At 35.6% G+C, this 27,023-nt stretch overlaps 2 protein-coding genes across 2 annotated transcripts in view; one reads left to right on the forward strand and one right to left on the reverse strand.

Annotated features, from left to right (window-relative positions):
* Positions 1 to 4,874, reverse strand: part of LOC149777019 (nucleoporin 88-like) — a 125,955-nt gene extending 121,081 nt beyond the window's left edge. Inside the window, exon 1 of the mRNA XM_089941787.1 lies at positions 4,644 to 4,874. Within this exon, the coding sequence (XP_089797913.1) occupies positions 4,644 to 4,871 (228 nt within the window). The 5' untranslated portion in view covers positions 4,872 to 4,874. The remainder of the gene's footprint in view (positions 1 to 4,643) is intronic.
* Positions 4,875 to 5,050: 176 nt separating this feature from the next.
* The window catches only part of LOC149777021 (homeobox protein cut-like 1), a 195,892-nt gene continuing 173,919 nt past the window's right edge, over positions 5,051 to 27,023 (forward strand). Inside the window, exon 1 of the mRNA XM_089941788.1 lies at positions 5,051 to 5,189. Coding sequence (XP_089797914.1) covers positions 5,127 to 5,189 — 63 coding nt within the window. The 5' untranslated portion in view covers positions 5,051 to 5,126. The remainder of the gene's footprint in view (positions 5,190 to 27,023) is intronic.

Below are 27,023 nucleotides of genomic sequence, written 5' to 3' on the forward strand. Positions count from 1 at the left end.
ATGTTATTTGTTATGATAGACCTGACCTCCTCTCTTCTTTACCTGTTTTAGTATCTGGCCACCTAGCTACAAAGCCAAAGCTTTAACATGGTTGAGGCTATGATTTGGTCAGATGACTTACAATGGAGCAAATAAAACTATTGACATGGATAAAAAGACAGTAGTTAAAATCTACAACATAAACAGAGTTATATTTTTTTAGGAAGTTTGGCTAATGATTAAGTTTTGAAGCATATATCAGTTAAATTATATTGGTATGCCTATGCAAACAGTACTTTGTGCACCATAAGAGATGACACGAGATTCTCATGCTAATTTATCTTCTAAACAAAGGCTTGTTATGCCATATTAGGATACTCTACGATGTGTTATTCAGTGCAAACCATATTTACTATATGTTTACTTTCCACATAAGGCAGTAGTGTCCTTTATGGCACACAAAATTTTAGGCAGAAAACAGGAATAGTTATCAGTTGAATATGGCAGACAATCCAAAAGAAATTAACAGATAAAGAAGGTAAACAATATTTTATATGTCTTTTACAATTATATATAACAATACTGGTAATTAATGTGTGTTTGATTTGGATTTTTAATGCAGGTTTAACAATTTTTCAGTCATATCGCTATGTTGTCTGCAGTGTGACAGCTTAAAGTGATGTCTAGCAATGGGGCATCATGCCTCAGACACGTAGCATGATGTTCACCCAGTTAAATTACCCTGACACCAGGCTGACCATTCCTACCGCTAACCTCTTAACGCTTATAATCTAGAAATGTAACTGTTATTACCATTTTTATATGGCTTTGGTAGATTCGGCTGGGGTTTTAACCCACAAGCTCCCACATCCAGGGCAGATGCTCTAACCACTAGGTCATCATAGCGGTCGGTATTAAATAAGAAGACTGTTTATTTTCTTTCAGTACATGTAATGAACATGTTTAAAAAGTTTGCTGCCCAAAAAAGCACTGGATATTATTCACACTCAGCAGCTGTTGATACATATATGCTTGTATTAAAAACCCAACCACTAGCAGAGATCTCGTAAACGCTTAATTACGCATATTTGGATGCAATTTTTTATCTGGAACGCAGAAAATCACTGAGGCGGGAGTCCTCCATATGCATGTAATAGGTGTGTGGCAAAATTCAAAGACTTGCCAGTCCTGCTTCAGCCACCTGCTTTGTGGGAAAATGTGTTATCAATTAGCTGTGCTGATATTTACAATGACAGAATTCAGTGACTGAAAGACCCCTTGATGTATATACATGTTGCCATTATAAGAGTACATAAAAAAGAACACGATGCAATAGCTGGCGGCAACTTCAAAGGCTTTGACTGGCGGCCGGATGTGAAAATGTACTGATATTTACAGTGATTGAATTCAGAGTCAGAAAGACCCATAGATGTACATGTGGTCATTTATAAAGGTACATCAAATAAACAACTTTAGCTTTCGTTATTGTGTTCATTTTCTAATTTATCGGAATAAGTAGTGCACGAGAATCAAGACATGTTGAGACGTTGACAAAATACCATTTGTAAATTTGGATAAGTATTTTGGGGTTAACGGCACACTTATGAAGATTGTAACGAGATTAAGAAGAATGCTAAAGCTGCTAGAATTAATAGTTTGGATAGAACAGTAGCTAAGTGGAAGAAAGTTTGTGATGCCTAGCTTAGTGTTTGCAACAAGTCCTTACTTGGACTGACAAATATTAAGTATCACACTGATGGACGAACAAGAGCTATTTAAGAGGTACAATGATTGACCATACTTTTTTTTAAAAATGCCCCTCGCCTTAGCCCGGTTAGTTCTAGTGTTGTAGCGAAATGTATTCATCAAGGCATCAGTAGCTAGGCCTAGTTTTGATATCAATTATGTTGACAAACAAACTCTTGCCCATTCACAAGCATATGTTTTGATAGCTGCTTGACCATTAATCCTTTTCCAAGTAAGGTAGCAACTATCAATTTCCTGCATGATATCCTCTGATGATAAAACATACAAACATGTGTTTTAAGATCAGAATCGGTGATCTGAATATATATTAACTGCCTTTTGTACACTATTTCATCATGCAATTAGTTTGAAACTTAAGTGAACCAATAGGCCTAACGGGAAATAATGGCGCACTTTGCTAAGTCTGGGATGTACCAGTTTATTAGATTGTCTTTTTTCGTAAATCATCGGGCAAATATTTTCAGAAACATATACAGATCATTGAAAGCAATGCCAAGGTATTATTTTATTAAAGATTTAACTTTAAAATGCAACTTATGTAGGTCAAAAATGTATGGGACAATGCTATGTTGTGGAATGCACGAGATGCGCTTTACAGTCTGAGATTTTTTTCTGACCTGACACGTATTTGCGAAAATATGGGGGGAAAAAACAGCAAATCAGATACTATTTAACCATTGCCTATAAATTACTACAAGGATGCAGACAAATAAATAAACCATAAATCTGCAATCCTGTTGTTGTTGTAGGGTTTAACGCCATTTTTCAGCACACGATAGGCTATACATGGCAGCCAGTATTAATGGTGGAGGAAGAACCCGGGAAATCCCCGGAAAGAACCACCGACCCTCGAGAAGCTACTGGCAAGCTTTCTCACATATCCACATTGGCCGAATCCGAGACTCGAACCCATGCAGACAGAGGTGAGATAGCAGTGATCCGTAACGGAGAGCGCTTTAGATCACTCAGCTACTCTGCAATCCTGTCAATGGACTGTTGTAATGAGGCTATATTAAAGTGAGTGATTATATTAGGAAAACCTCTCCATCTAAAAATCGATGCACTCACGTCTGTGTTGATTCTGTAGGAAAGAAGGGATTGTAACTTTTGATGGTGGGACTCCTATTTTTACCAAAATGGGAGTCCTGGACTCCTAGTTTTAAAATCCTATCTAGATCTCTGCACTGGGTATGGATTCAAAATGAAAAGCATCAAGGAAATAAAAAATGCACCAAAGTTAGTCGCTTCATTCACTGATTTGTAAATGTAACCTGACTGCTGATAAGGGGTCCCTAATGCTGTTGACTTCTTTGTGTTTGAAAGCAAATGGAAGGTCATGAGGCAAAGAAACACAATGATTACTCACTGTCTGGTTTCAAGAATAGTCCATTTCAGCAAAAATTGCATTATCAGCATCCAACATTTGCAATATCTAGTTTTAATATTTCTAAAACAAACTAACAAAGAAAACCGAGGAACTCCTGTGTGTATGTTTTCAAATACGGTAAGGGGCCCCGAGTGGCTGAGTGGTCTAAAGCGCTCACCGTCCCGGATCACTGCCAACTCACCTCTGTCTGCGTGGGTTTGAGTCCAAGGCTCAGCTAGTGTGGGTACGTGGGAAAGCCTGCCAGTAGCTTCTCGTGGGTCGGTGGTTCTTCCCTGGGTTTTCCAGGGTTCTTCCTCCACCAGTTATACTGGTCGCCATGTATAGTCTATCTTGTGCTGAAAAATGGCGTTAAACCCTAGAACAACAACAACAACAACAAATATGGTAAAGTTTATAGCATTTGTTACTTGAAATTATAGACCGCCCAGTCAAATATGGCGACCATGTTTACACAGAAACTCCAGTTTGATTAGAAAGGCCTATAAGTTGACAGTATTTGGGACCCTCTAATGACAATCAGAATAGAACTGTAAATCAGTTAATGAAATAACATAGTTCTGTGCATTTTATTTTTCCTTGAAGCCTTTTGTTTTTAAAATTGGTGGGGAGGGGTACAAAAGAAACTGGATGGCATGAGCACAGGGGCTCGTAACGTAGCTTACAATTGACCTGTCATACATATACTATATAATAACTACAAGTCTAACATAATATCATACCGTTAAGGAATGCCAAATTATTTTCCCCACGGTACTGCTCGACATGGCCCTGATCGCACCCATTTAATATGCAAGAACAAAGCGCTGAATGGAATACTGTCCTCTCATCAGTTAAAAGACAATGACATGCCATATTTATTTATAATTTCTTTTCAGTTGGTCAATGAGAAGTTAGCACAGTGGGAAATGATTTGGCATTCCTTAAAGGTATGATATTAAGTCAAACTTTTGATAGGGATACTCAGTCGAATGCCTGAGCTAACTATTGGTACCAAATTTATTAAGCTACGCAAAGCGTAGCTTGAAATATCAGCATGTATTCTTAAATAGGTCACGCTAGCAAAGACACAAGTGTCCTCCCTTGTAGTTATTACATAGTACGTGTATGACTGGACAATTTGAAGCAGTAATCACAAGCCCTTGTGGGCGTGAGAATACTATAGTATTAGTACTAACGGACACAAGTGTAAAAGTTCAGTGATCAATAAATTTCGTCTGGAAGTATTTTGATGAGCTTTAAGGTACAGAGAATTCAACAGTTAGGACTGAATTGACTTTGGTTTATCTATATTAGTAGTTTTAATTTTAGAACGACAATAAATATTAGAGTAAATGACTGAGCCTATATGTTGCCATTTTACTGGACCTGCTTCTCTTGCCCTCTGTCACTATCTTTTTATTTTTTAAAGTTTCTTTCTAAACCAAGTAGTAATTAAATACAATGGAGTTTATTCTTTTTGGAAAGCTAGTACTGTTTAATTCTACTTTCGTTTTCCATTTAATATGGATACCTGGTATCTTTCCTCCGGCTCTGGCAAAATGTTCTTCAAATTATAATGTAGTAAGTGGGAACAAAAGCTGTCCCAAACATATAACTCATTATCTTGTATTGCAATTAAGCCTTTTGCTTCTCCATGTAATTTCTTTCTCGAGTCTTTAGCGTTGTTTTCACGCAATTTCTTGCAAAAACTGCACTCGTTTAGGAAAGCGTGCCAATTGTTGACAACCGCCATTTTCATATCCTAACTCCTGCGCAATTGAAAAAGTAGAAATGTGTATTTGTATGATACGTTGTGGGTTGCCATACACAACTAAAATATTCGTCTTATAAAATTAATATATGTAACAAAATACGTTTGCTTTATGGCTTATATAGCACATATTTGAAAAAGAAGCCTTTTTGCAGGAAACAGTTGACACGATTGGGGTTTGAGAGTAGATTCGATGCCAAGTCAGTCATGTGATCAATCGATTAAGCTATAGTTCTCAACAAGATGGCTGCAGGCTTGCAGTCGATGTGCGAGTATTGGAAAAAATTCGATTTACAAGAACTGCAGGTAATTACTATTTTATATACTCGTATTTATATGCACTACATTATGCTTTCATTGTTTTGTTATTCAACTTACCGTATGTTATGCTCACTTTAAGTTGTCAACACGCATTGAACTACAGAAACTATCGATAGAGTATCTATCGGAGAATAATCAATATGGCGAACATGATTGAGTTATCATGCAGCGCGTTGGCCTCATCAGCAACCGTTATGTTGTAATATTAAAAATCATTTGTCGCAGACGCATTAGAAGGGAAAAATAAAACTTTTTGAAACTTTGTTTTTTAAAAGTTTTTAATCTATGTGAATGCGACGGACAGTTCAAAAGACCTCGGGGAACTGGTAGCGACATGGGCAGACAGTTTGGGACGCTGTACAGGACTTTTAATTGAAAATTGGGATAATAGTTGCATACAAGATGGGGCGCAGTCACTAGTGTGATTGAGAGGCAGTATTGCTGTTGGGTTTAAATGTTTAGTTTGGCTGTATCTTTTGTTTGCCTGTCAAGTTTAAGGCACTGTTCTAATTGGGAGTAAATGTGTATACAGTATACGAGTAGGACTGTGTATTGTGTTATCAGCCTATTAGCTATGATGCCGTAGCCGTCGACGAAGGAAGGTAGGAGTACTAATATTAGTACTATCTGCCTTTGTCAATAGAGTGCTGGAGGCTTATGACCTTAACTGACCTGTGCTGGTCACTACCTCTGTCATAGTCCAAGAAGAAAATTTTAAACTTTTTAATTGCCTACATTTTTGGAGTGTCATTTGACATTTATAGCAAACAAATAAAAAATAACATTTGTTTTATAAACTGTGCATACTGTACAATATAAATTGTTATTTTATTCGTGATAAAATCAAAATCAGTTGCAGAATGAAAATATTTATATCACAAGAATGATGTAGAGGAATTTGTCACTGGGCCATTGGATCCAAAACTGAGCAGTGAACACATGCCTCTTAATTTAAAAATTAAAAACAAATCTCCTGCAATTTTACTTTAATTTTTTTTCCAGTGAGTTTGTTGCTTATGCTTAATTCTGAATTTAAAAAAATATACTGTTGAAACTTTTCAGCTTGTGATAGGAGATTTGATTTTCTTCACTGTATTTATCCTTCATTCTTAAAATCAATATTCACATGACAATTATCAGATTTTGAAACTTTTTATACTCTATTTTGAAAGTTAGAAAAATGTTTTCTTTGATAATTATAAAAATAATATCACACTATCAACAGTTAAATTGTTTTATAGCTCCACTGGATCTTGTTGCTAGTTGTATATAAATGTCACCTGTTTATAAGTGTCAGTTTCTGCAGGCCAAGGGCAGATATTTGTAACTAGTTTTATTGGTGCAAAGATTGAAAAGCATTCTTAAAGAAAGAAATTGATGAACTATGGTGTGTTATATGAGTGTGAACTGGCCTTTATGCCACCAATAGGCAATCTGCAGTTACCGCCAACCACTAACACCACTTAAATTGTACCACATCCTGTGGTAATGGCAGTGGGTCTGCTGCATAGTAGTGATGAGCAGTCTTTTTTTAAAATCCAACTGAATCAGCTTAGTACTGATTTTCTCCAGAAGTGTTCCCTAGAAGTCTAATGATATAATAAACACCCTCAATATGTTGTTGTTGTGGGGTTTAACACCATTTTTTAGCACATGATAGGCTATGCATGGCTGCCAGTATTAATGGTGGAGGAAGAAACCCGGGAAGAACCACCGACCCACGAGAATCTACTGGCAAACTTTCTCACATACCCCCATTGGCCGAATCCTAGACTTGAACCCACGCAGAAAGATGTGAGATGGCAGTGATCTGTAACGGACAGCGCTTTAGACCACTTGGCCACTCTGGCCCCCCCCCCCCCCCATGTAAAGACCCTTTAAAATCACTACCCAGTTTGTAGATATACCTGAAGAATAAATTGATTGATGCAAGTTCAGTAACTTTTTTTCTTTAAAGAAATATTAAAAACCTATCTAATCAGCTTGGCTTTTATGTATATCTGTATATTGTCTTAGACAATAAACTTAAGTGATCATCTGTTGATGATTTCAGGTTCAAGGCTAAACATAATGACTGAATTTTGTACTGAAGTTACATGTATCTTTTAAAGATGTGAACTTGAACCTTTAAATAAAACTTTTGTTACTAAATTTGGTATGATGCATTTCTCAGGAATATCGGAGATTGTTTCAATACTTGGTAGTGAAAAAGAAGAAAATGACAGAAGAAACTGATTTAACATTGGATTCCTAATAATTTTGTGCACATCAGTTCTTTAAGGGACTTGTCCATTTTACTGTCTACCCCCTCCTAATGACCCTAGGTGCGATCTTCCATTCAATTTTAGTTGATAGTTGGGTAGTTTTAACATCTTTGTACCTTCCTTCTGAAAACACAGACATGTGGTTGTTAGATAGCATTAAATTGTTTGAATATGAATAGGTCAGCCAATCAAACTGCTCCAGTGACCTAGTTGTTTGAGCATCCGCCTCTGATGCAGGAGGTCGTGGGTTTGATCATGGGCTTGTCATACAAAATACTTATAAAAATGGTACTGACAGCTGCCTTGCTTGGCGCAAAGCATTAAGAGGTTAGTGTTACCACTGGTCAGTCTGGTATCAGGATAACGTGACTGGGTGGAACATCATGCTACATGTTTGCGGCATGATGCCCCAGCGCTAGACATCACTATAAACTGCCACACTGCAGACATGGTAGCGATATGACTGAAAAATTGTTAAAGCTATATTAAAAATCCAAATCACACACACTCAGCCAATCAAACTGAGCCAAATAAAATCTGACTGGTTTTCCTATGTTTGCACTATACATTTTACGATTTCAGCATCTTCAATCCTGCAACACGTCAGTCATAGCTACAATGATCCAGAACTTGTTGGACTAAATGTGCATGAGGAGTAAAAAGTTAATCTTCAAGACTGATAAAGTGACTAATATTGATTGCACTAGTTTGGGCATATGACTTTGAAATACAAGCCAGAAAAACTTAAGTGTCACCAGTAGTTTGCATTCATAGTGTATATAGGATGGTCATCATCTTAAATTTAATTATCTCTAGCAAAGCTACATAGAAATTCATACAATATTGAACAATTGATTGTGCACATAAACATGAGAATATTTGTGGCTGTCACTCTTAAACTTGCAGCCAGTCACTTCAGTTTGTAGCAGTTGCATTTGAAAATGATTTTTTTTTTTTAGCAAAGCAGCATTTATGTGCCAATTTTATCAGTTTTCACTACCCCGCCCCCCCAGCAATACATGAGTGTTATTTTGTATCCAAGTTTTGGAACCCAGGAGAAGGATCCAAATTTTCTGGTCTGCAGACCAGCCATGATCATAGTCAAATGTTTGCAGTCTCTATCTCAGGCATAATATGCATAGTTTTGACTGGTTTTCCTATGTTTGCACTATACATTTTACGATTTCAGCATCTTCAATCCTGCAACACATCAGTCATAGCTACAATGATCCAGAACTTGTTGGACTAAATGTGCATGAGGAGTAAAAAGTTAATCTTCAAGACTGATAAAGTGACTAATATTGATTGCACTAGTTTGGGCATATGACTTTGAAATACAAGCCAGAAAAACTTAAGTGTCACCAGTAGTTTGCATTCATAGTGTATATAGGATGGTCATCATCTTAAATTTAATTATCTCTAGCAAAGCTACATAGAAATTCATACAATATTGAACAATTGATTGTGCACATAAACATGAGAATATTTGTGGCTGTCACTCTTAAACTTGCAGCCAGTCACTTCAGTTTGTAGCAGTTGCATTTGAAAATGATTTTTTTTTTTTAGCAAAGCAGCATTTATGTGCCAATTTTATCAGTTTTCACTACCCCCCCCAGCAATACATGAGTGTTATTTTGTATCCAAGTTTTGGAACCCAGGAGAAGGATCCAAATTTTCTGGTCTGCAGACCAGCCATGATCATAGTCAAATGTTTGCAGTCTCTATCTCAGGCATAATATGCATAGTTTTGCAACATGCATCATTGCAGACAGTGTTTATGTATGATTTGGAATTCTAACATAGCTTTAACAATTTTTCAGTCATATCGCTACAATGTCTGCATTGTGCAGTTTATAGCAATGTCTAGCATTTGGTCATCATGCTGTAGACATGTAACATGATGTCGCACCATGTCACATCTTAGCTGCCAACCCTCATGATTTTGGTGTGAATTTAACGACTTTTAAGTGATTCACAATTAATGTTGCATGCAGAAAAATAACGAATTCCCCAATTTTCAATTATTTTAAATCTTTAATAAAATAACCAATTGTCTGTTGAATGCTAGTCGTGATATCAGCAGTTGCAGAAACGGTCCAGTACTGTTGATTGTGATATTAGTGGAACTATAACTGATTGGTACAGTTGACCTGGTAGCAATCATTTAACATATTTTAATCTATATGTATAAGAGTAATGTTACACATGCTTTTGAAGCTGGGACCTAACCAAAATTTTGCTCTGTGCATCCGCTGCAAACACTGATTTGAATTACCAGTCAGCATCGCATCTTGAAAATGTCTTCACCAGCAAGGAAAAAGAAATGTATTGCACAAAAGCGAAGTTTAGTTTGGAATATACCAAAAATTGGCAATGCACTCAGCCATCAAACACTCATATACATCATGCTTTTTGCATGCAGTACATGTATGCCACAAATGTTAGCATTGGGCATGGTGGAAGAGACGATGTGAGGGAAGCACACTGGTAGCAAAAAGCACTTAGAGGCTGGGAAAATTAAGAACTCGCAACAGATCTCAGCTCTGGAATATTTTAAGCCATCGATGGAAGACCTACAAGCTACCAACGCTGAAGTATTGTTTGTGAGTTTTCTTGTTGAACACAATCTACCTTTACCAGCTGGAGACAATGCTTAACATTTGTTCTGACAAATATTCCCGGACTCAAAGATCGCTTCACGAATTCATGTCAAAATTCACTAATTTTTATCCCTATTTTCACTGATTGCGAGCCTGGAGGGTTGGCAGCTATGCATTATCTTGATGCCAGCCCAACCAGTCCTAACACTAACCTCTTAATGCTGAACACGTAGCGAGGCAGCTGTTAGCCGCATCTGAGGCAGATGCTCTAACTACTAGGCTAAATAAGCTGTCCACTGGAGACAGTATAATAGTAATCACCTTTTTTTTAAAAGTTTGGGCAAAATCATGATTGCTAACTATTGAGCTATATACCTACCAGTAATTACATTGTTTAGATGAATTTTGATTACACTTTATTGTTCTTCTTTGAAGCCTGGCATGTTTATATATTTTAATAGAAAAATTAGTGATCAATTACAGATGATTGTGAACTATAGATTACACAGCAAAACTATACACTGCAATTTTGTATATCCTTTAAATTATTTGAGGTAGTTTATAAAGTATCACGTTGTAACAGCAGCTGAAACAATTTGTTTTTTCATGGTTTGTTATTGGAATTAACTGTTGTAAAGCACTGGACATGTGATTTTTTTCCTCCTCCTGGTTGCCATCTACATGTTTCAGCTGAATTAATGGAACTTGAGAAAGGTGAGGTTTTCATGAAATCTAATAAGAAAATTATAACATTTCCTTTATGTTTTACAAAGAAGTTTGAGCTAGTGGAAGTGGATTTTACTTGTCCAGCAAAATTGTATACTTATATCAGACTGTCAGACTATTGATTTTTTCTCCCACCAGATCTAAAGCAAGAGTACTTGTAAGAAAACCCATCATTTACTTCATCTTATTAAAATATCTTGTTGTTCATGTATTCAATAGAAGAAAAAAAACACTTCCTGTTTTGATACAAGAAGAAATACTATTCATCACATCATTTTCAGCTTCAGGTGATTTCATTGTTGGTCTCATTTGCTTGAAAGGTACTTTTTGTTTGGTTTTGTAAAAGCATAGTAGTACATATATTTACAAATCTTCACCAACTCATCCATAGCTGAATGGTGCAGCTGGGCAGTGAAATAAATAACTATTGTGATTGAAGTCTAACCTGGATCAGATTTCAGCTCATTCAGGGGTAATCTAAGCGGGGTTGAAAACATATACATTTTTTTTTACATAGGATCACTTATCTTTAGTTAAAATGGCAACATTTTAATAGCTTTGCAAGAATCTTGGAGAAAGAAAAGATTTTACAGTAAAACCTTTTCTTGTGGACACATCTGAAATATGACCAATCCTTAATCATAACCATGTTTAATGATTCCTATTAACATTGTGAAAAGCAATAAATGTATCTTAAATCAATGCAATTTTCTTCATTCCAATTGGTTCTGTAATTAATCTATCAATTATGCTCTGTTTACTTATTTATATACTGTGTTCACTTTAAAAAAAAAAGTTCTTAAAGATTTCATTGCAGATACTTATATATAGTCAAACATGTCTTAATGGTCACCTTTACTCCATTGTTTTAACTGTTCACAATGGCCATTCAGATTTTTTCCTGGCAAACTTACTGCATAAATGTATATAACAGTTACCTGCCTTCTGCAGTCAGCAACAAGGTGTTTCCTAACCAGGCTGTGGTTTCTTCCTGCCATAAGTGGTCAATGTAACTTGTCTACTGCGACTGCTGATTTAATGCAAACTTGGGGTTTTGCTTCATGAGGAAGGAATTGCTTTGATAAAGGAATATTTTTTTAATTGAATTCGATGTGCAAATATTTCTCATTTGTGCTCAATTACATTGACAGTGTAACTCAAAGATATCAGTATGTCACATTGACGGTGTAACTCAAAGAAGTCATGTCCGATTTGACGCAGTTTTTATCATTAGGGTCAAAGCAATTTGTATGCTGGATGGTGTAGTTGTGCTGTTGAAACAAAAGTATGACATGTTTCGTTCAGTATCTTATCTATTTGCTTGTGAATTGAAACTATCTCTGAAGATAAAGTTTGTATTGGAAAAGAGATATGAGTTACATCACATTTCAGTAAGGTTAGTGGTCATTTAATAACTCATAAAACTCAAGCAATGTTTCGTTGTATGGGTCAAATATGTTGCCAAATGCACTTCTTTAGATTTCCTATTCATCATAGTTTTCTCACGTAAGTTGGCTGTCTTTGATCTTGGCAAGTTGATGAACTGGCTTATCCAGATATTTGTAAAGTGTGAATAGTTGTTTCTAAGTGTAACCTGTACATGTTTGTCATCGAAAGAGTCGATTCTTTGTTTTTGTTCAAAAATATATTTTTAAAGTTGAACCTGTATACAGTCACCTTTCTACAATGGCCAGTTTTGCCATTTCCCATGGGTGGCAACTGTTGACAGATTTGACTGTACCTGCTTGAAGAACACTGATGAGTAGCTGTTGAACATTTTGTGAGATATTTTTGAGAAAAAAGTTGTTTGTAAGTGTTAAGTAGATAAAAATGTCCAGGCATCAGAGCACAGCAAGGACTCACACAAGTTTCGTCAATGTAATTGCTTAAACTGTCAATGGCTTACAGTCCAATTGGTATGTGATCCAAAAGGATTAGGCAGTAACTGCACTGGTTTTAAAAAAACCTAAGTAACCATTTTTATTCTTTCAGTTTTTGAATTTTTCTCCCTCTTTGCCAGAATTTTGTGCGATTTAATTCAATGAAAATCACAACTTGCCAGTCATGTTAAGATTAAGACTGTTTTACCTTCAGAATTTCTAGATGCAGTTTAATGTCAGACATTGCTCTCTACAAATTGAAATATTACAATGCCTATTTTTGTCAGTGATTGGAATATTTGGTACCTTGCGTTTTGTGCAAGTTTACTCTGAGTTTGGTACTGTATATCAACTATTATCAGAAGAAATTGCAGCATTAGCTTTTCATTTTTCATTAAAATTAAGTTTAACTGTCATTGAAAAATCATCAGAATGTTTCCAAAATGGCAGATTAAGCAGAAAATATGACATAACATGTATATGACAAGGGAGTCAATTTTTTCTGAACTAATTTTTACAGTGGTGCTTAGAGCAGTTTCCTGTTGTAGTATTTTGTATCTTTTTTGTGATGAATATGGAAGGACGGTTAATGGTGGTGTATTGTGTTAAGCTGACAGTTATGCTTCAAATCCATTGCATTATATCTGATAGAATCATTATCAGGCATATAATAAAAAATTGTTTATCGCTACAATGTATGTATTGATTTATTTTTACTTGGGAGTTTGAACTGTTTGTTGGTTTTCATTAATCGAGATTGGTTAAGATGGGTTCATAAATTGAGTTACATGTATTGATCTACCGAGAAATTGATCATGTTGGGAGTTCGCCATCCATTAGTGAAAGGAAATCTATCACTGTAATTTGGTGAAGCACATTGAAATCAATATATCCTAAACCAATGGAGAATTCCATCGATTTCTAGAACAGTATGGGCAGTTATATATATCAAACTAAACGGTTTTAGTTGGCTTGGATTCTATAGCCTATTGCCTCAAATCAATGCTCCAGGGTTTACAGTATATTGATTTTAATAAAATTTAGTCCCCACATTATGCAATCAATTATTTATACATTAGATCACTATTTGAATTTCCATTGCTCACATATTCATTTTTTATCATTTCTATTAAGTTTTTTTGTTATAAAAAATATAATTTCAGTTATGTTTAATTATTTGGTGAGATACTTGTGTTAATGGTAGGCAAAAGTATTTTTTTTAACCTTCAACTAATTTTTATGCAAGCAGATTGTAGATATATATCATGATATGGTTTTCTCTATAAAACATTGAAGAAAATTGTTTGATTTGTATGATTGTTGGCTTTAAACAGAATTAGAAGATGCTACCCACAAAATACTGATAAATATGGTACATTTTGCATTACCTTTTGTGAGAAAGTTTTCTTAGCTGCTTCCCTATGTTTTTGGTTTTGAAAATGAGATGAAGTATTTTAGATTTGTAGGCAATAACATTCCACGTTTATCTGATGATACACCATCCCACCACTTTAAAAATGTCCAAAATTCACTTAGGATAACAATGTCTGACTGATTATAGGTCCACCTCCTAATTATTGACAAATTTATGTGACTTACCACAACTGGGACATGAATGGCCCACACATTGTTACTTTTTGCTGGTTTGGTATGTATATCAGTGTAAAAGGTGGAGATTCAATACAAAATAATAACATACCTATTAATAGTGAATTTTAATTTTCATTGGCCACAAATATGTAATATTAGTTTTTTTCCTTATTATGTAAACTTGTATCAATATGTATTGTATCTGTATTGTGTATTATGAAACATCAATACAGTGTGTGTGTATAGTACCCGATGTACTTGCTTAAAAGTCAGATCCAACTGCAAACAACATAGACACTGGTGTGCCATCACATAGTGTGCTGGAAGGTCAGGGTTTTGTTGTTTGTTCTTTTGATGATGCCTAACAAACTGCAAAGGCCCAGATCTGTCAGTGCATTATGCATCATAGATCTGGGTCTGTGCTGTTTGTAATTATACTCATAGGCAAGCATATACAATACTTAAATATTGCCAGCCAAAAATATTTTCATGATTTGCCATCACACAAAGTGCTGGAAGGTGAGGGTCTTTGTTTTTGTTGCTTGCTCTATTGATTAACCTAACAAACTGCATAGACTGAGCTCTGCTGATGGATTATGTGCTATCTGATATGGGTCTGTACAGTTTGCTGTTGGATGTGATTCATGAGTACATACAGTACCCCAACTGATCCTTTTATGGTGGAAGTAGTGCAATTGCATTGAAACACAATATTTAGAAGTAATCTGAAATCAGTTTCAAATAACATCAAATCATATTTATCTGAAGGCAGTTAAATACTCTTTATTGCTTGTATTAAGATGAAGATGCTTCCATTATTGAACATTACAGATGTGACTGTTGCTGTGATGCTGATCTCCTGTGCATCTTCTACAGCTGTGTTTCTCTGGGTGTATAACTGATCTATTCTTTTCAATTTATTGATTTCTGTTGAAATACAAGATATACTGTGCCTGGGGTTGGGTTAGAAACTGATTATCCTGGTCCCAGCTGATTTGATGCCTATTGGAAAATCAAGAAAATCAATATTTTCCTCATATTCACTGCAGAGGGGCTTGAATAGAAGACAAATTGATTTATTGACAACTGAGCTATTGGCTTCAGCTGGCTCCAGACTAGCTCTATACAGAACAAAGTGCTGTATTTAATGGTGTCAGTATTTAGTATTTCTAGGAAGAATTGGTTGGATGATGTTAACACATTAACCCCTAGTGACGACTTAACGGGGCAGGAGGTATTAGCCTACTGCCGAGCTCTGTAGCGTCATGGTCATGCATGATACATTAAAGTGGGTGGTATTATAGAAAGGTAGACAGATGTAGCTCTACATTGATACCAGATATTCTGGAATATCTAGTTGCACTACAAAATACAGATTTTAAAAAAACTCATTTTTTGGACCCGACTTTTTTTACCCAAAAATGCGCTCGTGGTCGGAATCCGCTTTTGTGTCCTGATTTGATACTTTTTTTGGTCTCAGATCTAAGGCAAACCTGTATGAACTGCAAACAGACAGATGAGACTTTGCAAAAAGTAGGATAAGATGGGCCTTTAGAATAAAGAGCGGTCTCCATACAAAAATAATGGCTCCATTTAGCCAAACAAATAAAAAAGAACTCCAACTTTTACCCTTCTGCTTAATGGTACGAGTCAAATAGCCAATGATAAACAATGTTTCTAACACAACTAGGCCGTATGTTATTGAAAGATGACCAGGGATTTGGTGTTTTCGAGTCTATTCAGAAACAGCTTTCAAAATGTGTTTCCTGCTCAATTTTCAGGCAAAAATGACAAAAAGCTCCAGGTTTTAATGGGTCCTAGGCAGGTAAAGGATACATGTTGCCCAGAATCTTATGTTTTGGCTCTTGATGTTCCTTCTATGAGCTCCTTGTGGGATTGATTGATTGGCAGGTTGAAAACCTTAAACTTGCAGCTGTTTTGTTTATTTTTTTTAACTTTTATTTTTGCTTTCATACAAAAGTAGAATCTAGTTGTAACAGATGAGCAACTCCAGAAAGTTTTATTATTTCCTTGCCAATAAAGTTGGTAGGGAATGTTGTATTTTTGCCTAATTGTGTACTTTATTGGTTTATTCATTACACTATTCAGTATATCAGACCCTATTTCTACACTTATGGCCTTGGTATCTGAATGCATTTCAGCATATGTAACTCGGCCATAACAGAACTAGGTCAGTGTCACCCGATTTGAGTGCTTATGTGACTTATGTTTTCAGCTATCTATATATCACACATTAACTTTCTTGGACCTATTTCAGCTACATTCATGAAAACTTAAACAGGGTCAATTTGACCCAGTTTTATGCTTGAATGTATTTTAAGCTGTTAATTCATTGAACTGACCCTATTTCATGTTCTCTGCAAGATTGGTATGTGATACATCATGAAAAAGGTAACTCAGCCACACCAAATCAATGTGAGCGCTTGAGTGACTTCTGTGTTTTCGGATATCCTTTCATTACACCCTCTAGATTTTGGACTCTATTTATAACCTATACTCTTTAAAAGTTGGTAATTAAATGCAATTCAGTGAGAGTAACTCAACCTGACCAGCATTAGATTGTGACCCAATTTTCATGCTTATGTGATACATTTTCTTTTCATCTGTCTGTTGTCAAGCCCTTAGTATCTTTGACCTTTTTATCCTCCTTTATGAAACTTGGTACATGTGTGGATCCATCTTTAGAAATGTCCAGCCATACTAAACTAGGCTAGTGTAGCAGAAATTTCTTGTCTGAATGACATGTAGTTTAGATATCTATTCATTATGTTTATTTTGAAATCACTTGCAAAATCTGGAATATGTAAATATCTCAGGAAAGAAACTCATTTATCTCCAGGCTAGGTCACTATGACCTAAATTTGATGCTGTTATTGCTTTTGTACTTTAAGCCATTGATTTGTTATACCCTCAGTAGTTTAGATCCTGTTTCACCTACACAACTGAAGATTGGTATGAGGATAGATGAGCACAGCAGTAGTTCAGCCATACCAGCATTGGTTCGCTGTAACCAGTTGTGACATTTGTATTTTTTGCAATCCATTCTTTATACCCTTAGAGTCTTGGACCATTTTTCACCTATACTTATGAAACTTGGCTATGTGAGTGCCTTTTAATGAATGTAACTGAACCATGCCCCCACACATGATCATGTGAACCATTTTTCATGTTCGAGCAAGTTTTAATTTCATCTGTCTTCTGGGGCACTGGGTGGCCGAGTGGTCTTGGGCTCTGCCAGCATGGGTATGTGAGAAAGCTTACTATAGCTTCCTGTGAGAGTGGTGTTTGTTGGGATTTTTCCAAGTTCTTCCTTCATCAGATATATTGACTGCCATGTATAGCCTATCACATAGTGAAAAATGGCATTAAACCCCTCACCAGCTGTCTGATTTGCCCTCAGTCTCCTTGACTCTGTTTCACAATTGTCTTATGACTGGATCCATCTTAAGAAAAGTTACTCCTCCAAGCCCTAAACTAGGTTATTGTGGAAAGTTTTCATGATTGAGTGAATATGGTTTGTCAGCTCTCTGTTAACATCATCATTATCGTTAACCTTATTTCATCTAGAATGCTAAAACTTGGTACAATAGAACCTGTCTTGAAAGACTATCCCTTCTGACAAAAAATAATGGTCTCTCCAGACATGTGGTCTCTAATAACAGGTAATAATGTTATATAACCAGTAAATCTGTGCAAAGAGAATCTGGTCTCTCAAGACAGATGGTCTTTCATAGCAGTGGGCTCCCAAGAGAGGTTTTACTGTATGCAGATAGACTGTACAGCTCAGGCAGAGTAATTCTGCCACATCATTGCTAGGTCAACTTGACCCATTTGTGACACTGGAATGACTAGTATTGTCAGCTGTCTGTGACGTCTTTCAACACAGTGGAGCTTGATTCACCTATTCATGAAAATTACATTGTGAATGCATATGCTACCATATCAGAATTATTTTTTATCAGTATCTGAAATTTTTGTGTTGATCCAGGACCCTGGACTTTTTAATCCAGTTTAAGTTGTGCCTGATCCTGGGACACGTGCATTCCAGTACCTAACTGAAGACACACCGAGCCTATAAAACACAAATTATGACCATACTTGGTAAATCCATTTCAATGCTATATCTCACTTTTTTGTTGCTCATTTCCATCTACATCTTAATGGTTCATTATCGATGTACTTGGACGAAGACCATGTTTGCCAAATGTTTCATTTGGGATAAGGAGCTTGGTCCCAGGTTAAGAGTTTTGGGCCCTGGACCATACACTTAAGGAATTTGTAAACCCTGGCTATTCATTCATTTCCTTTGTTTTGATGGTTCTTCCCAGGTTCATCTTTCACCTCATATACTGCCCACATGTATAACATATTCTGTGCTGATAAATGACATTAAACCCAACAAAATCAAACCAGACATTGAAGATATATCACCAAGATTAATAAAACTGCTGATATATCAGTATGTATGTAACTCAGCTGTATCAAAAGTAGGTCATTGTGTCTTAATTTTCATTCTTGAGTGTCTCATTTATTTATGCCATTCTGTATATAACTCCAAATTTGCTGTTGTTGTCAAGAGGGTTCACATTTATGGTTAAACATCTACTTGTGTTTACTAGTTGACTCACACAGTGCATTTTAGTTGGTTATACAATTTGTATTCAACCGTTACACTTTTATAATCAGAAAAATATCAAAAGTTGCTCATGGACATGACAGAATTGATATTTAGGATTTATTATGTTTACTTTTTCATTGCCATTGTCAGAACACAAGATTAAACTCTTTATTTGTAAACAGTAAGTTTCATACATCACAAGGATTTGTTTTCATTAGTGCCAAATTCATTAGGTAATCAGGGTATATGGAGAGAGAGAGAGAGAGAGAGAATATTCATTCTTTATACATTGATCATAAGTGCTGTTTCATCACACTGGGTACAGAATATTCACTAACATAGCTTGGGCTGTAGCTAAAGATTGAGCAGTGTTGTTTGTGATCATCATTGGCAATATCTGGGTTACTTTGGTGAGTGGGAAATTTGATACCCCAAGCCAATACATCTGTCTGGGCCACACTAATGATTTTGCAACAGAGGGAGAGAAAAAAGTTTAAAGAGGGTGACATTATCAGGAAGATGGAGTTTGGCTGGCAATATTAATTAACAATTAGCTGATTTTGGCTGATACAGAGCAAACATAAATTGAGTCATATTATCTTGAGGGTGTATACCAAGAAAACTGTTCTATTCAATCAGCTTCCCGGGCATTGTAATACTTTTATCTTGACTCACTAAAGACAAGCTAATCAGGCACAAACAGTTTCGAGCAGTATTGGTTGCAGAGTCTGGAGACATGGGGGATTGTTGGGGGTGAATTAAGCTGATATGGTCCCCCTCAATGTTATGGCATTTGAACTTCAGGCATTGGTATTTTATTCTTTTTAATGAGAAGCAAGTTTTCAGAATTGTTTATGGGAGGGGTGGTGGATAGAATTTCAACTTGGGTATTCACATGATTTAAATGGTTGAATGGTTACCTCCCTGTTAGTAATCACTAGTATTTTACTAAAGTACAATTCATATCATATCTGGAATGGGGAAAAAATGTAGAATTGATTTTAGTTTAAACCACTAAATTTTGTTGTCCAGATGTATCAGTGGAACAAATGGAAATTGTAGTTTGCCCCTCCTCCAGAAAAAAAAGGCTGAACCCATGAAACAACGATTTCAGGAAATATGTGTGGGCCCATTTCCACTTTTTTTTCCAGAGTAATTCTGAACATCACAATACATTCATCATCAGAGGTTAGAGGTCATGGTTAAGCTGAGACATGCTTTACCCTCCTAAACAGATGGGTACCATATATACTTGCTTATAAGTCTAGTCTAACTTCAAAGACCCAGGTCTGCCGGTGCATAATGGACAGGAGTAGTAAGTAGAATGAACATGGACAGTGATCAGCAGGTGCATTATGCTACAGCTGATCAGGATCTTTGTTGTTAGCAGTTTGATTTATAAGTCAGTATGTACAGTTACCATCAGTATAATAATTTGCCTGGACCATAAAAAAAAATAATCGTCTTTTCCTGGGATAGATGTTCTTTAAATAATTCGAGCATAAAGATGACTGAAGAATGTTTTTTAGTTTTCTTTGCGAACTGCCAAAGAAAGGGTGCATTTGGGCACAAAATATTCAGAATCACAGGAAAAGGTGAGCATGTGTCCTTTTGTTTTTTTGTTTTTTAATGGAATTTATTATGGACAGTGTGTTCAACTGGAAACTCTTGGATGTGTTAGAAATATTCATTGTAATATGTCTAAAATGCAAATGTGACCGGATAAAACCAGGTAGTGAGCTTCATGCAGCCTACAGGCAAAAGGATGCACATGCCTGATGATGATGCATTTCCAACAAATGAAGTACACCCATACCTGCCATAATTTGTTTAGTATCTATGTTTCTTTGCAACAGAGTACAGTCTGTCTATACATTGATAATTGTATGATTGATTTTGTTAGCATAAATTAGGTTGCAAAACAAAGTATTTGAAACTAAAATTTGGATGCAGCTTTTCTGATTAAATGCTAAATTGCTGTTTTATCCAATAGAAAAAAAAGAATCTATAGGAACTTGATAAATATGGATTTGTATTTCTTGTAAAGGATCCTTCTTTCCTTGAATTGAACGTCAGTCACAGATGTGCTCCTAAATATCCTTCATTGTCAAGTGGTACCTCTTTTTGTAACACACACATGCGTGCACTTTATTCCTTGGAAGAAAATGTTTCCCAATGAAATTCACCATAAAGCTGTATGAACAATTGGTTAAGTTTTGGTAATATATCTGGACAGATTTGTGTGGGATTTTCACCAGCTGCAAGAATGCATGATTAATGATGAGTTCGTTCCATGCTGCTTACAAAGTGCTTTAGCTGTAGATAGAAACATAATTGTGCTCCCACCTCTCTTTTCCCTACCCAACTCCTCATGCCCAGTTTCTATTTCCAACCATATGATTAAAATCTCATTAAAACTTTCTTTTTTATTTATTCCATTTAATTTTGTTAAAACATTAGGATTTGCGTGGGATACATCAGTGTTCATTCCAGAAGTGGAAAAAGTGGGGCTCATAACAGCCTCTACAAAAATATTAAATAAATACCATTATCATGGACACTTGTTTTGTGGATTTATTAATATTGCAAAAAATATTCACTGCGCCAGCATACATGTGTAATATGCTTTCACTCAGTTGTTAAGCCTGGCTACAGCATGGTTTTCTCAAATTTCTTTCCTAGCAAAATAATCATGTCCACAGCTCAGGTCATGGTTATTTTAGTGGACACGAAATACAGCAGAAAACTGTTATGGTCTGATTCAAAATACAGTGTATATAAGTCTGGAAAAGTTTTAAATTTATTATGAAATTATTAAATCGGTGACCAGAGCACCACCCCTGCCATGAGCTTTCCACACCAAGATTTTAATTCATCATGCTCAAATAACCATTCCCCTCTAGATCTTCTTGTTTTGGACATTTGAGTCTACATTTTTTCTTTGCTGTGCATTACTTTGGAAATAATGTAGTAGTGGTTTCGCTGGTGATTTTGTTTTTACATTCTCTTTCAATGAACATTGGCCACATGCAGTCCATTGGTACCCAGGATAATAAAAATCGGTAAGAAATTTCTGTCAAGCCAATGAAATTGTTTCAAACTTTTTTTGGCATTGAGCTTACTCGTTTCATATAGCTTGGGGATGTATGATTGTCAAAAAACAGGAATGACAGTATTTTATTTTGTTGTCTTTGCCTTTTTCCTGCACCCTGTGCGTTCCATACTGGCAACTTTCTTTCATCAAAGATGAAAAATGAGTGTCACTGGTGCAAGTGTGCAGCCTAAAATGAACCCTGCTATATGTGTAAGTGTGTTGTATATGTTTTCAGCTTTTTATTTCCAAAAGTACATCCAGAATTACATCATCAGCAATAAGTTCTTTGGCTGCCAACAAATATCCCATTGTTTGAACAGAACTTTTAGCTGGAGCACTATTTCTGTTTATTAGATTCTAAAATGAAAGATAAGACATAGTACAGGTTTTTTGTCAGGTTGTTACAAATTTAAGTCCAGGATTCCATTCCTTCAAAACAGAGCTTAGGGCCAGTGTATATACATGGATAAATAAAATAAAGTTAACATGTTTATGACAAATTTTATTTAAAGTCTGCATAATTGAAATATGCATGTTGCAGAACAGTACTGCTAATGTTAATAAAATTATTATACATTTTGTAAATCTAATTTACATGTTTCTGATGCATTGCCTTGGACACTTTTAAAAGTGTATGCGAATGACAGTCCGTGCTATGTGGTGGATTTATATCGGTTTAGAGCCAGCAAGCACCCCTACTAAAATTTGAACAGGTATAGGTTGTGGTCTTCCATTAGGGGTTTGAACCAACTAGGGTCTGTAGAGACACTATTCACCTCACATCCCAGCCAATTACTCCCTCCATCACCTCCTGGATGGACCACTGGTATCTTTGGATATTGGATAGGTAAGTAATGATTACCTTGGTATTAAAACATTAAGGAGTTCAAATAACACTATCATTTGCTTCATAAAACTGGAAAGTACCAGTTTGATATTTGCCAAAAATGGGTGAAGATGATACTCACAATGCCTCCTTTCCTATTCTTTACTTTGAAACTTAATCCCCTTTAAAATTTTATGCATAAAATATGCTGAGAAAATAGATAGCATCTGACAGATTCTACAGTCCATTGGGTCTCAGACAGTTTACTGCTCAGGTTCCTGTAATAAAGGAATGTAGCAACAATTGTGAAGGGCGTTCAGGGTCGAGCTATCAGCGTCAAAAGGGATCCTTTATTTTGATAGGGTATTGGCTGAATGCCTATATCATCAATCAGCATGAAATCACAATTCTCAATCTTTGTTAGGAGGACAATATTAGCATTTTTGCGTGCCTATCTGATCCGCATCCCATTAAATTTTCAAGCAAGTGAAGATGGAAAGCCTGATCAGAATTTTTGATGGGCTCCAATAAATACATTGTATATCACAGATATCGAAAATGAAGATTAATAGAGTGTCAGTCAGGTGATCAGTTTATTGCTTCTACACCTGAGTATCTAATTTGCATTGAAATAAACATCGATAAGTGATCAGTCATCTGTTTTTATGGTTGTCTATTTCAAAAGAGATTGATATACAGGTAAATGTCTGCTGAGGAGTTTAAATCAGGTTACATGTATCATTGACTAAAGCAAGCCATGTTTTATTCTGTCACCTGTAAGTCTGTATGGAAATTTGGTGACTAAATGATTTATATGGAAAAAAACCACACATTATACTTGAGATTTGCTGCACGTTGAAATAGTTAAAATCAGCAAGAGAAAATGTGTTGATTAGCATTTCAGATCTGTTTTAAACCTAGCATTTATTTCTCTTGTAATTTTCACATTCATGTACAATGTATTTTGTTTTTTTGAGTACAGCTCCTTTACAGTCGACAATCTTCTTTTGTAATCACTAAATCTGCAACTTAAAATATTCCAGAAGCCATTTATATACCTATGTATTTCTAAATGGCCAGAATTGTTCATTCAAATATGTTTGCATTTTAAAAACTAGCTCCGATTTTGGGGATTTATTGTGCTTGGACTCATTATGACTGCAGGGGGAGGGAGGGTAATTTTTTGTAGAGTTATAAAGTTGATACCTAAAATGAAACAACACAATGCCAGTTTTATTTAATGAATTCAGTAAAACTTCATAACCATGGAAACTTTTGTGCTTATGAAGTAAAATTTTTGTTTAATATTTATTTTACAAGTAAGTTAATGGAGTTATTTATGAAGCTATACAATATTTGAGATGTACGTAACAAATTTCAGTGTCCTTTTATTCAAAAGGATACATACAGTTATCAGATTGGAAGATTACACATTTAGTGAAACAGAGAGCAAGTTGACTGAAAAACTGATTTGCCCTTGAGAAATTGAGCTTGCCACAAACATAATATTCCAGTATGAGTAAAAGTATAAGATGAAATATGGGGTATTTTAAGGAAATTGCATTATATTCATTATAACTTTTGTTTTCTTGTTTTCTTCTTTGGCATCTTAAAACCATATGCTGATAATTCAGGTTATTAACAAAGATGCATGTGAACAATGCATGTAGATGAGAAAGGGTTAAAATGCAGATATAGTTTGAGGATCAAATACAGTTTAATTTTCCAGTCAGCTTGCCTTGAGAAAGCAGACTTCTGTATAAAAAAAAATTTTTAATTCCTGCATTAGATGTAGAAACTTGTGAAGTTTCTTTGTTTTGTTGCCTAGATAGCAGTCTGATCTCATCAACTACATCAGCAATATTGGAAGCTAGATGGTTTGTAATGATTTATTTGTCATCACAACTCAAGTATTTGTGCACACTTATTTTATCCATTTACTTAACAATTATAATCTAGTCACCTTGATATTAATGACATACAACAAAATATTTAACAAGTCAACTTTTGAGATGATAAGTCTAATTTTTGTCATTTTTGAGTGCTACATATTTAGTACACTGAACATGTTTTGGATGAGATTCTCCTGGTGGTTAATTGCTAGAGGTGAGTGCATTTTATTTCCAAACACACGTGTCAAGGAAATCATGTGAGTTACATTATCAACAATTAACACCCACAGTGCTCACCTTAAAATCAGTGACATACATCAAAACATTCCTTGACAGTTGAATGCTTGAGCCAGCAAGCTCACAATCTGCCCAAGACTATATTAGTACCTCCAAGTCTGCAAATCCCAGATACATGCAAATATTACGATGAAAATGTAACAGGTTAGTTAAAATATAAATATTTATTCCTTATCTGTCAAAACATGCTTTAAATAGTAAATACATCATCACATCTGCACGAGAAAATGCGGGACTGACCTTGACGTTGGTTACAAGATAGAAATGTGATGTGATAGATGCAAGAAACTGTGTCGGGCATTGTAATAAAACAATATGGTATTTTATTAACACTTGATGACCACTCTGATGGCCTAGTGGTTTGAGCATCCACTTCAGATGCAGAAGGTTGTGGGTTCGAACCCTGGCCAAGTCATACCAAAGATGTATAAATGGTACTAGCAAGCTGCCTTGTTTGATGCTCAGTATTAGGTGGTTAGTGTAAGGACTGATTGGCCTGGTGTCAGGATAATATGACTGGATGGGACATGGTGCTACATGTCTGCAGTATTAATCCCCAGTGCTAGACATCACTATAAACTGTCATACTACAGAGATCATAGCGATGTGACTGAAATTTATTTAAAGCTATGTTAAAAATCAAAATCACACACACATTAACACTAAATGAAGGTGCTGATATATGAACTGATGTGAGATTGCAGGGTATAAACTTATGGAACATAAATCATTACAAACGGAACTTGACCTCTTTCACCCACCCAGCCCATTTCAATTGTTTGAACTTGCCTGAGCTGAATTTGAACTTGTTCCTGGAGTCAGGCAAGTTGAATTGTGAATCCCTGTTTAAGATCTGTGGAGTGTCCAGTGAAACAGTATGTAGTTACTGATTGTACAAGGAACCTCTGTTAAACATAGCTGAGTGTCACCAGTCCTGTTGAAGCACTATATGTCTTTGATACGATCTATATATAGATAGCATGAGGTGCACAGAGACCCAAAAAAGAAGGGGAGACTACACTGGACATTGAGACACAATTTGGGATGGTGGAAATGGTGCTGTTTAATGGCTGTATACTCATTTAATACTCATGTTGGGAATTTCAAGTAAAGTGGTTGTTGTCGGTAGTTTTTTGTTTTCATTAACAGAAACAAGTGCAGCACTTATTCTGCAGCAGCAGAAAGTCCAGTGTGAGATATCTGGTTCTATGTCATCTCTGTTTCAGCACCCAACCTGTTCTAGACAAGATTTTCCTATCACAGTGACACTGCAATTTCTTCTGTTTTTAAGATAACATTGTAATGCCTTCATTGTCAAAAACAGTTACACAACTTAATGTAAAAGGTACATTATTTTTACTAGCTTGGACACAAACATTAAGGAATAATAGTGGCCCTTCGGTATTTAAGAAATTATGTTGATGTGCCATGAAATATGGATGAATATATTTGTTTAAAAAAACCCAAAGAAACCTTACAAGAAATGCATTCAAAACCAGTGCAATCAACAGCATTGAAGGGGATTTCAAAAGAAAGCATCCTGCTGACCCAGATTTCATGGCCAACTGCTCCTGCATGTGGCTGTTAGGCAGATCTAAACAAGGAATGATATCAGGCTTACTTGAGTATCTTGTTTTCATTTCTTTCAACCTTTCTTTTATATACCTACTGTAGGTTGGCTCAAGAATTGTCCAAAAAGTAGTTGCCAAATTTTAGAGTAAAAAAAATTACTATCTGGTTCATTTAATGCATTGTCCTAGGAAGGGCTGCATGGAATTTTCCATTTCTGATCTTATTCCTGCTGAACCTTGTGGTCACTACCCATTATTGACTTGTATTTGTCTTCATACTTTTTTATGCATTTTCACCTTTTTTAAGCTTATTGTGCAGTTTTTCTTATTTTTTTATTATTTATTTATCTGGAAAGGTTTCCATTCCTAAAATTTTTGCGCAGTTCTTCAATTTTATCTTTTAAAACTTATAGATGGCAGCTCATGTCCATTATTGTACT

This window comes from Sinohyriopsis cumingii, chromosome 18 (assembly GCF_028554795.1).
Source record: "Sinohyriopsis cumingii isolate HCF-2022 chromosome 18, ASM2855479v2, whole genome shotgun sequence".
NCBI lineage: Eukaryota > Metazoa > Mollusca > Bivalvia > Unionida > Unionidae > Sinohyriopsis > Sinohyriopsis cumingii.